This window comes from Toxotes jaculatrix, chromosome 10, assembly GCF_017976425.1.
Source record: "Toxotes jaculatrix isolate fToxJac2 chromosome 10, fToxJac2.pri, whole genome shotgun sequence".
NCBI lineage: Eukaryota > Metazoa > Chordata > Actinopteri > Toxotidae > Toxotes > Toxotes jaculatrix.
The window spans coordinates 17,951,966-17,965,703 of record NC_054403.1 but is presented as its reverse complement, the minus strand read 5'-3'; the positions used below and the strand labels follow the sequence as shown (position 1 = coordinate 17,965,703).

The 13,738-nt window shown below is 40.6% G+C and overlaps 1 protein-coding gene across 1 annotated transcript; it reads left to right on the top strand.

Annotated features, from left to right (window-relative positions):
* The first annotated feature begins 8,150 nt into the window (after positions 1–8,150).
* slc25a43 (solute carrier family 25 member 43) lies at positions 8,151–13,546 on the top strand. Its single transcript, XM_041049006.1, has 5 exons — positions 8,151–8,585; positions 9,980–10,221; positions 10,406–10,578; positions 12,086–12,220; positions 12,717–13,546. The coding sequence occupies exons 1-5, from the start codon at positions 8,314–8,316 to the stop codon at positions 12,927–12,929; spliced, it is 1,035 nt and encodes a 344-aa protein (XP_040904940.1). The 5' UTR covers positions 8,151–8,313; the 3' UTR covers positions 12,930–13,546.
* Positions 13,547–13,738: the final 192 nt, after the last annotated feature.

Genomic DNA, 13,738 nt, shown 5'->3' with positions numbered 1-13,738 from the left:
TCAGATCATTTACTTAAGTAGAAATGTAAATACAATTGTCTAAAAATAATCAATTACAAGTTAATGACCTGTATTTAAAATGTTAAAAGGCAGTAGTGGAAAGTGCATTTGCTTACATACTGTGCATTAGTGCAGTTTTCCTGTATTTATACTTTACTTAAGAATTTCCACTTCCATGGCAAGAGTAATCTCTCAGTGGGGGCAAACATTTGTGCATTTCAATGTGTAGTTGAGTCCTGTCCTTATTTTGTCAACTATAATAAAGGCTCTTAAAATGTTGTAATTGTCACCCTTTTAGTGCTTTACCCAACCATTATTTTGATTCTATAGTTTTTTAAATTATGGTCAGAAGGATGCTGGGAGAGTGTAAGAACTATAACCATCACAATTTCCTGGCATCCTTCGTCACAGGCTGAAATCTCAAAATAACTCGTTTGTGAGTTCACAGCACAGCAAATGCTGGTTTGAGATGCTGGACCCAGTGGCTGTTTGATATTTTCATGATTGCTGGCAGTTATTTTTAGTCAAATGACTATCTGATTAATCATTTCGGTGTCAGACTCCACATGTGATATGTGACCATTTACAAAAATACAGTGTCTGTCTTTAATAAAATGTAAGTCTTATCAAAACATCTGTCATGTGGATGCTGAATAGAAAAATACAGCTTTGGGACTGTGCCAGTTAAAAGGGCTGTGACACATGAACACAGGGTGTAAAGCACCATACCCCCTGCAGAATGGAAGGGAAGTCTCTGTGCCATAAAACCTCTCTGTGAAAGCCTGTTTCCACCCAGGATTTATAGCTGTGGTAGGAAACCTCAATACAAAGTGACATTTGCTGATACAAGCTCCCAGAATGAGACACTCCATGGTGGCATTGCAGACATCAATTGGTCTGTATTTCATAAGACAACCAGGAAGTGAGGCTGTTTATCATCTTAGCATTACATGGTTTAGCCGGCACTCGTCTTGCCTACATAAAAACAGAGTGAACACATTCATTAGCTATCACAGTCCAAACTAAGTAAAATTATAAAAATAAAAATGTATCTGTAAATAAGCAAAAAAATTTATTTTTACAACAAGATAAGTTTGGATGTTTTTGAAAAAAAAAAATTGCGTAATGTCCATCTTTCTAATTCTGCTTATTAAACCATTTTAAAGCAGGTTATAACAACAAAATTTAACTATGGACCTAAAGAGTCGAAGAGAGCCATAATTTTCAAGTGCTCCAAACAAATCACGTGAAGTGCTTGTATTTCATGGTGACACTTTTGGCTGTCGGAGTTATACGAAAAACATTGTTTACAACAAGCTGACAGCATGATGGTATGTGATAAATGTGGTAGCAAACAGCTGGGGAGAGGTTTGGGGCTTTCTCCTGTGACTGTCAGCACAGATGAGAAAGAGTGACACCATGTGTTCATGTGTGTTCATGTGAAATATTGTAACTCAGTTTCTTTTAAGAAATTGTTGGATACAGATAAATGAATACAGCTGTCCTGCAGTTAATGGTTGTTTTGTTGTCGATTACATGTGCCAGTTCATTAATAGCATTAAATATTTAGTCGCTTATCATATAATGATCGGAAATTCTAATATATGCAGATTTAAGACAAGTTATATTTTGTAGAGATAGAGGTGTTTTCAAGTTGCCTTTTGGCATGTTTTTACCAGTTTGAATTTTTTTTTTTTTTTGTATAATTTTAATATTTGGGGTGTAATTGCATTTCACAGCATTGAATTTGGTCAGGGTCTGATGGGAAACTTGGAAGAGGAGGGAAAAGAAAAGAGACAAGATAAACACTGACCTAACAATACAATACATCCTGAAGCTCTACCTCGCTCTCTCTCTCTCTCGCACACACACAGCTCTGTGTTTGAGCTGCGGTACCTACAAACAAGAAAGAGGCTGTTTGTCTTTCCTGGGATCAGTAAACATCCTCAACACAAACAAGTTCCTCTGGAGTGAGAGAGGAGAAACTCACACCATCAGGGCAGCTGCACTCTCGCTACAACACGGCCTTTGATGTCCTTCAGAGAGAGCTGATAATGAAGGCCTCTTACATCTTAATTCTTTTAATTGGAGCGTGGATGTAACAGGTTGCTGATACTTTGTTGTCATTGTCTTGGCTTGATGTGAGCTAAAGACAAATTTAAAAGAGAGCACAATCCTTGTTTTCAAGTTGTGAGGTCAAAGTTTGTCTAAATCAGGAAGGATATTGCTCTAGTTGGCTCACGCTAAAAATAAAAACCTGTGTTAAAAAATAAAGCTCTGTGGCTTTGTTGCGGTATCAGCTGATTATCTGAAAATAACCTCATGAAAGGATGAGGCTGGCATTATTCTGTATTTTTGGTACTGCTGACAAATCTAAGAGAAAGACCAAAACAGCAGTACATTAGTCCATTTCTCAAAACTTTTTTACTCAACCCTAAGCCCATTTGTTTCTCCTGTATATCTTTAAAAATGGATCACAAACAAGCACTTTCCTTTTTAAATGTGGCTAAACAACTGGGCACTGGGCAAACTCTTTAGTGACCCTTGCTCAGACAGGTTTAGAAGTTTAGTTTTTGGACAACAGTGAAGGTCTATGACATGGAGGAGTAATTTCTGACTACACAGGCAAATGTTATGGTCTTTTTACATAATTATTTGGACAATTTAGAAAAAATATGGAATGTCACCAAACTCGTCCTTTAGCTTTGAAGTTCTACACCTCACTGGGTCTTGCTTTGTAAAAGAGATTGAGACTTTAGCTACAAGTACATGTGTATCTGCTCCTTTGTTTTTAACTGTTGCTATGGGGATACCAGGGACACTTAAACTTTGCAGCAGCTTGCTGAGCCCCCCTTTAGCCACCCCAGGCGGAAAAATCCCTCCTCCATCTTGCCCTGGGCAAGACAGTGAGGCATTTGGTTCAGGCCACAGCTTGCGCTGCAGCCTCAGGTCCTGTCTGGCTGCCACATGACGGCTTTTAATCAGTGACTTATGAGACAAAACCCACCAGACCACAGTGTGACAGTCAAACATCTCTTAAGTGGACTCATTGTCATTTGTGAACTTTGAATTTGTTGTCTGATGATCATGACTTAGATTGGCGAAAGATATGCGACACCATCATCAACATTTTTGTGTTTTTTGATGATAATAACCTTATTAAAAATTGAGGCATTCATGCTCTCTGATTAAAGAATGATACCTAAGCATGTTAAGAATGCTACCACAGCATGAAATCTTGAGGACAACAAGAGTCTTTCCAGTCTTCCCTGTGTAAATATGCTTTAGCCCCAGATGATCTTCAAGAGCTCGCTTGTTTGTACCTGCAGTGTCGTTCTGCTCGTCCGCCCAGCATGACACCCTGTAGCCCAGGATCAGCCCCTCGCAGATCAAAAGACCTTGGTGATTCTTATCAGATAATATTCTTGTCCGCCTTCCCTCCCCTTTGAGTCCAGCCTCCTCACACTGTTGACCTGAGCAATGCACACTGTTCCTTATGGCCCTTTGGCCTTTCCTCTTCTTATCACTATGATGGCCAGGCCATGATAAGGCAGGTCCAGCCTCAGGACAGAGGGTCCTGAGGGTGCTGTCCACTCTTCTAAACCTCAACAGTTGCATAACTTGGACACTTCAGGGCAGTAAAGTTATCTCAGCTCTGTTCATGTGGTAGTGTGTTTTACACACTCGCAAAAGGTGCAAGTGACATATCTCTCACCGTGCAAATTATATTGATCATAAATGTGTTCTTGACTTGTGCATTGTAGATCAATTTAAATGTCTACACATGGAGCTGAGCCATGTCAGTCTCACTGACTCAGCTGCAATATTACATAATACTCAATACTTTATTTTATTTAATGATAGGTATGTTAGTGTAGGTTTTGATTTCATGCTATGAATTTGATTCAGGATTACACCTGATCACTCTCTGAGTTCAAAAAGGCTGAGACATTTTTCAACACAGTTACATTTTGCTAACACTGACAAGTGACAACAGTGCATCTGTCTCTGTGGTACATACTTTTATGCTGGCCAGGCAGACAGACAGGGAGGACTGGTGTCCAAAGTCACGACCCTGCCCTGACCTGGATGAAGGAAATGGTCACGCTGCTCGAGACAAAGCAGGGCAAAGGAGAGTCTGAGGGGCTGGCTGGTCAGCCTCCAACAATGGCTCCGTGCTCTAAGACTGTGGGCCACACAAAGGCCAGAGAAACCCCCTCCTTCCCACTCCCACATTGCAATAGAGCTGGCATTTCACACTGGCCTGTGAACAGCCATTCAGTCAAACTACTGTTTAACCTGACCCCTGACCTACACAGAAATCAAGATGAGTCTGGCGGGATGTATTTAGGTAACTGACCTCACTGACCTAACTCCAAGCCAGCCGTCAGTTACTGCACAACCCTGTCTTCCTGCTGCATTCACTTCAGTTAATATCAGGATGATTTTAATCTTTAAATCCAATGTGTACCCTATTTTGTAATTACTACTCCAAATTTCTGTGAATATTCCTTAAAAGCATGTAATCAATAGCTGCCCCAATAAATAATGTGTCTAGTGATGGGTGTAAGGAGCAATAGCTCCCTGGGGAACAAGAGACACCACCAGACCCTTCGTCTGGGTCAACTACCCTCGAGCCAGGGCTGAGAGAAGCAACCACATGACCCTCTCCCTTCTCAATGGACTGCTCCTCCCCTCTACCTGTACATGGCTTGGATCAAGGTGTGGGGGCTGCATATCAAACAGACTAGGGCCTTTGATGTGGATGGAAACACAAACACTGATTTGAGCAGAGTCGTAACAGCTTATTTGTTCCCTTTAGTCATTCATTGAGCTGCTTGTTGAATGTGTATGTCTTCAAAGGACTGCTGCATGCACTGGCGGTACAGTAGCCAAGGAGGCTCTGAGAGCACCCCAGCCTAGTAGATTGTGGGAAGGCCATCTGGCTTCCTTTTCCTTAGATTTGATATTGATTTATTGGCTGTACATGGGAAGATAAGGGGACACCAGCTGCCAGAGGTTCTCCTCTGCATCCTCACAGACAATGGGCCTCCTGGTCATCTACATCCTCACTAAATAGGTAATGCATCATTCCTTGTTAGGTTTTTACAAGGACAACAGAAATCACAAAAAACAACAACAACAACAACAAGATATATTTGCACAGATTCTGAAATAAACTGTCTAAATAGATTTGTGTGTTTTTCTTGGAAATGCTCAAAGCTGTTTTTAAAAAGCAACCACAGATGCAAAAGCCCACTGAAAATGTACCACGAATTGGACAATATTAATCTCACCGTGCCTAATAATTTGTGGATCAGTACTTTTACAATTATTACATGGATTCATTCCTTAAGGCTACACATTTATTGCTGGTTTTACAATCTATGCAATACATTTTAGCACATTTACCAGTCTGCAGGGTTGAGATAACAGTGGTTTCAGTGTCTGTAATAAAGACTGTTGCCAGTAATGAGGTGCAAAATTGCATTTACTATTCCTAACAAACCCTGACAACCTTTCACAGTTTAACACATCATGGAAACCATTAATCCAAAATTAGGCTCCTACGCATAACAAGTCTCCCATTCCAGTTAAGTGAGCTGGAGAGTGCGGCAGTCTGGCCTGAGGTATAGGTGTCAAAATAGTGCCACAGTGAATTGTACATATGCCTGATTTTTCTCACCAATACACCTCTGACCCTTGAAAAAAAAAAAGACACACTCACATACAGACAGACTCTGGTGTCACCCACCCAGGCCTGTTCCCCTTCCCCCACCCCATCCCTTTCTTCCCTTTCCCCTCCCCTGCCAACACAAGCCTGTGATGTGACTGTCTCAGATAATGAGGTGAGAATTTTATTGCAGCAGTCTGTAAGCCTGGCACCAGTCTGTGAGGCAGCAACCCAAGCCTCCATGCAGCCCCTCTGGTAATCGAGCGCCCTCTGTTGACCACTGTGAGCTCACACCAGAGACACAGACTGCTCTCTGGGGTCCTGCAGCAATGCACTTCAAAGTGGGAGATCAAGGGTTGACTTGCGCATGACATCCAGAGAATGACAATGCCTCAGCCAGCCTACACCTACTGCTACGTGACAGTCCCTGAGACACAAAGGCATACAGGCTGCTCCCGCACCGCTTTGCTTCATGGAGGAAATGCTCATTCAGCAGGGGGATATACATACAGGAAGAAGGCAGTGCTCTATCTGTATTCTATAGCTGCAATGATGTGAGGGCCAGAGGAAGGACAACAAGGAGACAGAGTGGCAACAGATTCTTGGAGGTGTCCTGCTTGATTGCTGAAGCATTAATTGATAAGATGCAGCATGAGTCCATGTCACACCACTTATCTTTAAAGAAGCCCATCTCATTATCTCATGTCTTACAAACTACACACATATGACAGAGAGATCAAAGAATGTTCAAAGTGGGCTCTTTTATCATTCTTGGGAGAAAATGTGTTTCTACTGTAACATTCTTCTGTTTGAAGTAAATTGCTCCAGCTCCTCTTACCAGCCTGATCATCCTGGCTCTCAGAATTGAATTAATTTGCTATATTCAAATATCTCTGAACTTCAAACCAGCAGCTTGATTTGCTGAATAGTTAATTTGAAACTTCAGTGTCTATGCATTTCACCGAGCTAATACTCAGCTCTGGACTTGTTTCACCATCTCTGCAATTACCTCCACTACATCAAAATTAGATGTTGGGTTTTCAGAGGTGAAAGCCTGTATCCCATTCACACACACAGGCACACCCTTTTCCACCCCCAGTAGGCAGCTAGAGGGGGAGTGAGGGGAACTTCTTGTGATCAGGCTGTCATTTCCTCTGGTTGGCTCTGTTATTCCAGAAAGCCTTTGTGGAGGAGCCAAGTGGTCCAGCCGCAGACAGAAGGTGGGCTCCTCGCATGCATCTGAGGTTGTCAGCCCGGCAGGGGAGGGGGGCTCTCCTGGTAGGCCAAGACAAGGAGAAAACAAACATGGTGCTGAAACAAGGCAGTGACAACAGAGCCCTGCTGATAAATACAGTTATACAGTTAATCAGACCTGATTTATCCTCTTGGTGGAATTAAAGAAAAATTACCTAGCTGACGGATGGAGGAATGTGTTGACAATTTCACAGTTTCACCACATATAAGGACAATGAAAATAATTAAAAATAACTGAAATAAGTGCATGTCAACTATACTGACCATATTGAAACAACTGCATGATGTGCATGATACACTGTCATTGTGTAAAATCTTAAGTTATTTTATCCATGAGTCTCATGGAAACAGATTTTACTTTTAAGAAACCATCCTGTTTAGACAAAGTACAACTTTTTAAAAAAAATGAACAGAAAAAAAAACATTAGACCTTTCGTTATGCATAAAAATAAGTAAATGTACAACCAAGCAATCTTACTTCTATACTAGTGGGATATTCTTGTGTATGGTACTTTTTACTGCTTACTACTTATTTCACCACAATTGCCACAAAATGAACCCAAAAAAAGTTGGACTATGGCGCCACCTATGGAGACAATGAAACCCCTCTCATTCCTGAAATAAATGAGGTTTCCAGGTGTGACCTGAAGTTAAGGGGGGTCAGCTGATTACGAGGCATTTAATTCAACTACTTCACCAGGTTCACCAGGTGTTAACTCTTTACTGAAAAAGCACATATGAGTGACTGCACTGACGACAAGTTTCACTTCCTCCAGTTCCTCCTGCACTTGTGACGTTTAAATTATATTTTTGTGATGTTGCTGGTCTAACTACTCCATGTTGTGGGTGTTAGATTTGTCACAGGTTAATAATAATAATAATAATATTGAATAAATGCACACATAAAGTAACCAATAATTTAATAGGCTATATCATTACAGAGGCGAGGGAGTTATAGTACGATATATGTATGCACTATGCAGGACTTTTTACTTGTAAGGAAATATTAGTAGTATATTGTTGTATTGCTACTTTTGCTGAAGTGCACATTTCTTCCATCACTGTTGTAGTAAGTATGAAGACACATCTGGGCAAAGGACAAAGCGCACTGGACAGAACTGTGCGTAATAATGGATTTGAAGGCTTCTCTGAGTTTCTCAAAGAGCGTCCTCTAGTGTTACTGGGACGTCCCCTCAGCTCACATCCTGCACCGGCTCATGTGACGTGAATTTGCCACATAACACCGCTGGTGAGGACAGGAGACGGATACCTCCTCACTCTCTATATTTAGATGTCTAACCTGTACAAACAAACTCTTCCCTGTCCATCGGAGAGAACGGAAATAATCGCAGGAACCCGACAGCTCAGAGTCAGGCCGAACAGTGATGGGTTCAGTTAAAAAGGACAACAGGCTGACAGGTTCTCAAAGCTTTATGTGCGTCGGTTTTGCCGGGTTTTTCAGTAAAACCGTCACGTCGCCTCTGGAGGTGGTAAAAATTAAAAGCCAGGTGGGCACTTTTCATTCTAAGAGGGGGTTTTGTCAAAGTTTCATTCTCATCTACCAGAATGAGGGACTTCGAGGATTTTGGAAAGGAAATCTCGCCTCTTGTCTCCGGTTGTTTCCCTACAACGCAGTTCATCTCACAACCTACAAGAAGTGAGTCAAGATGAATCTAAAGTTGGTCCATAATGCTTCGTGTCACGTTGTATCTACTTAATAACCTCTCGTGTGGTTAGTGTTTATGTTAAATTAGCTTGTTAGCAGGCTTGGTCAGCTGACGTTGACTCGGCAAGTTTGTGTGGTGTAAAAGAGTAGATAACACACATATCACATTCAGTACAAGAAAAACATCTTCACGGTAACTATTCATTGTTTCACTCGATACAATAATAAACAGGGTTCGTTTTTATACTTTGTTTATTTGCATCCGTGTTGCTAAACATGTACTTCCCCGTTTTGCCGCACGAGACGCACCTTATATTTTCAGCCAATCAGAGGGCTGGATTTGCTCAGTCGATTTTTTTAAAGGGAAAGAGTTTTCTTTGCCCTGAGCTTTGTCTCACAGGTAATCTGTTTTCGTAGAGTTTACCACCAGCAGTCTCAGCATTATGTAAACTATTGCTGAAACGATTAGTTAGTAATCGGTAACTGCTTTTAGTAGGGCTGCAGCTAACTGGAGAAGGTTATACATTTATTACGCTTGCGGTTGAATGCTCGAGCTTGACAGTCCTGGGGAAGAGGAAAGTTTGATTCATCATCCTGCGAGGCAAGTTTCAGGGCACATAGGCGCTCCACTCCTCTGGGGTTACTGCCGGTTACTACAGGGCAAAACAAACCGATAGCATGAGTGTTAAATACACATGGCAGCAGTAATCCAGCATAGTGTCATAAATACAGTATCTACTGTCTGTGGGCTGAGGGTGCCACCGGCTGTAGGTACCCTCTCACGCTACAGGGCACGTGTGCATGTAAACACCACTCTACCCCGGCTGGGCAAACCACTGTCTTATACGGAACACCGTGTTCCAGGAAAGAAAACCCTCTTCTCCATGCCTTTGTCACACACATGATCAGAGTTAGTCATGTGCTGTTTTATGGATTTAAAAAACACGATAGTAATAGTGGAGGTGAAACAAAGGAACATGTTTTTTGTCTTTTCTGAAAACGTGATGCAAGTAAGATTAATAAACAAGGTTCTTTTTACAAACACTGAACTAGTGCTGCAACTAACAATTTTTTAGTTTTAAAATGATCATGATCATGAACATGATCAATTTTCTGTCAGTCATCTAATTGGTTAATGGACTTATTGATCCTTACATTAAACCAAACGATAAATATACAGAGAGGGATACCCAGTGGGATTGTAGACCAGAGAAGAATACACACTGATGAATGAAACAAAACATAAAATTAGTATTTACACGTGAAGGCCAATATCTAACAAATAATCCCATCACCTACTAAGACAAATGAGAGAAACATTTACTGTCTGATTAGTGCATTCCCTCCTTCTATGTGTTATTAATTTTGTCCTCCTCTGTGTGCAGGATAGTCCACCTTCACATGGATGAACTGGGATTCATCTCTCAGTGGAGGGCCATATTTGCTGGTGGACTGGCTGGCGTTGCTGCTGCCCTGGCCACATACCCACTGGAGGTGGTGGAGACCAGGCTCATCGCTCAGAACTACAGACAGCCCACGTACATCAGCATAGCTCACACTCTCTCCCAGATCTACAGGAATGAAGGGCTTCTAGCTCTCTACAGGGGCTTTTCCCTCACTGTGTTAGGTGTGTTACTTTGACTTGCTGTAGTACATCTAGCTGTCATGTTATTCTGGTGATCTAGTGACCAAAATGTTTAATATCCACCCCTTGTTAAAGGCATCTCTGTTCATCCTTAGTCTTCCCCTCATTTGCTGTAAACATTTCATTAATGATACATTAATTTACAGTACATTTTATTTGTCTGCAGGTGCATTTCCATTTTCTATTGGATGCTATGCAGTCTACATGAACTTGGACAAGATTTGGCAGGAGCCTCCTTTTCGCTTCTCTCCCCTCCAGAACTTTATTAATGGCTGTCTTGCAGCAGGAGTGTCTCAAACCCTCTCGTACCCTTTTGAAACAGTGAAAAGGAAGATGCAGGTAAGTTCCTGGAAAACTTTTTCTGCATGTAGTTTACGGTTTTTAGGTGAACTGAAAAAAACCTGTGAAATGAAAATGGCGAAGAACAAAAAAATACAAGAATGTCTGTAATTAGGAAAAAACATGTAGAGAAATTGATTAATACATATGACCTCAAAATGTCATAGAGTTACACAAAAGGAAAATTCTAAAGAAAAGGAAAATAATAATAATAATAAAAATAAAAATAAAATAAAACACTTTGTAGTGTAGAAGGCCCTGTGCATTGGCTGTATTACTGCCATTAGTCCATGAGGGGGCAGTAGAGTTCTCTTTAAATGCATGTTGGCATTACTTGGTCACTCAATGTTTCTGAACATGCACAGTTGTAATTCTTTAATCAGAATAGCATAAGTTGTAGGTTTTTAAACTTTCCCTTAAAAAATAAGTCACTTTATGGAACATTTTCTGAATGTGGCCATATGAAAGCATGCTCTTCTGCACTATGCTCCCATTATATCGTCTGAGATGCCTTCTGCTGGTTTCTGTTGAAAGGACACATGGGAACAATGGCGGCGTAAAGGACAGAATACTACATCCGGTTTTATCAGCCTATTATTAGCTACCACAAGGTTCAACAGCAGCTGGGAATGTGAATGTGTCCTGGGTCTGCAGAAGCTATAGATAAGTTCTCTAAAGATAGACGGTAACTATCAGACAGCAGGCAAAGCTGAGAGTTGTGTGTGTCCAGTTCATCAAACCATCACCAGCATCTTACCTTACAAAAGAGAATAATGTTGCACAATTATTTAATTTAGGGATTCAGCTCTTGTCTGTGTCTTTAAAAGCTTAGAGTTAAACATTGAAAGTCACTCAGAGAATAAATGATGAAAATAGCTGAGGATGTTTGCTGAAGCTTAGGGTGATGATTTAAGCTGAGTATTGTTTAACTCACCAGCTTGCTGGATGTTTCCTCTACAAATGAAGCTGTTTGAACAGTCTAATACCACCATGGCAGCATGTTCCCTTTGGGAACCTTGAAACTTCTAAAGATGGATTCCTCTGTCACATGACAGTCAGCCTGTAGAGCTGTCGCTGTGGTTAACAGAAGAGCACAGGGACACAGTGTGACTGTTGCACATAGGAAGAACCCAGTGAACTTCGGTGTACTTTAATATATTAACATAACTATATATCTCTTTCTCTTTTGCATGTCTTAACTCAATTTTTCACTGAAATTTTAATTATTTTTTCATTTTATCATTTTCTTGTTTTTACACACTGGTTTATCATACTCATTCTCGTCAGTTGCTACTAAAAACTCAGTCCCAACAGAATGACAGGCACACACCAAGTGACAGGTCTGATCAGAGATCTTACAGTCAACAGAGACAGGAGGGTCACTTTTCTTTTACTTCACTGCTTTCAAGTCATGCTTTACTTGACATTTCTGGTTATTACTCTGTAGACACATCGTGACACTTTGCTGATTTATCGCTTTTTATCTTCACTTTCGTTCTTCCCTCAGGCGCAGAGTGCCCGTCTTCCTCATTTTGGTGGCGTTGACGTCCATTTCAGTGGGATGATTGACTGTTTCATACAGGTTATTAGAAACAAAGGCGTCCTCTCACTGTGGAATGGCCTTACTGCCAACACAATAAAGGTACAGTTTCATTCATATACTTGTAATAATTTTTCATTATCTCAGGCCCTCTGTTATTCATATAGCAGAGTACTGGTCTACTCTCTCCTGTGGCACATACTAACTAACAGGAACTAAAATAACTGCATGTGCTTAGTAACATGAGCGTCTTTATGACGGAGAAAGGATTGTAACCTATGCAAAAAGGGGAGTGAGGACGGTTCCGGGCATGGAAAGCAAAGTTCAGTGTGTAAGTCATAGCAGAAATGTCACGAGTGAGGGGAGCAAAGTCTGTCTTTTGAACGGCATGCTCCACTCTCCTATTTCAGCAGCAAAGTCATGATAGCGGTACATTGTTTTACTACTATAAAGTCTCGTCGGAGCAAAGCTTGTATAAACATTAAGCCCAGTTTTATTAATGCACAAACCAGACCACCTCCTTCTCCAAAGTGAGGACTTTTAACCACGTTTGAGGTCACTGATCTCTATCTCACAACTTCTTATCATTTCTTCACAGATTGTTCCCTGCTTTGGCCTTCTCTATACCTGCTTTGAAATGTGCAAGCAAGTTTGCCTTTACCGCAATGGGTACATCATTTCACCTCTGAGCTACAAGCTCGCACCGGGGGTCGACCAGAGCCTCGGGCCGTACGAGCTGGAAGAGGTGAAGCGCTACTTGAAAAACAGGAACTTTGGGTCAGGGGAGTCGTCCATAGGAAACCGCTGGTGAAACTTGACATGAGAAGATGTCTTGTGAAGAATATTGACTGCTGACCACACTCGACCATCAAAATTAGTTATTTGCTGGACTGAAATACTTCAGAGGCTTGGGTCTATAATGATTACATAACATTTTGTTTCAGGTTTAATGTCTTCCTAAATGCAAATAACATACATTCACATTACTGTATGCCCCGTCAGCAACGGTCTACCTCTTTCAAAACATAGTTATTTTATCTGACAGTATTATTGATCTGGGAAGTGTTCACCCAACCATTATGTATTTTCATGACCGTTTTTAAACAAATAGTATGTGCCTTGTGAGTTAACTATTTATTCTGGGGCTTATTTCAGTTATTATCCCATTAACATCAAATAGTGCCATAGTTTATTCACTTAGGTTACAAATACTCTTTTACTCTGTAAATTAAGATTTGAGTGTTATGACTAGATGCTATTGTTGTATAATAGACTGCTTGGGTGAGAGATTATATTTTTAATGTACAATAATGTAAAGTTTTGATAAGTGCGAGTATCTTATGGACAATAATGTACAAGTGCTAACATGGATTGTGATAGAAATGTGAAAATGTACTTAAAACATTAAAATTTTTCTTTTCACTGATACATTTTTCATTCTTAAGGTGTCCTTTTGTTCATTTATGAAAGGATTGATAATATTTCTTATATATTATATATATTTATATAAGTTATTCTTACCCTGCAGACAGATAAAACTAGTTCCTCAATGGTTAGACTAATTTTCCTCTGTCAAGGTTCAACATGACAAGTTATTGTTCATTATTTTTTGTCATTTAC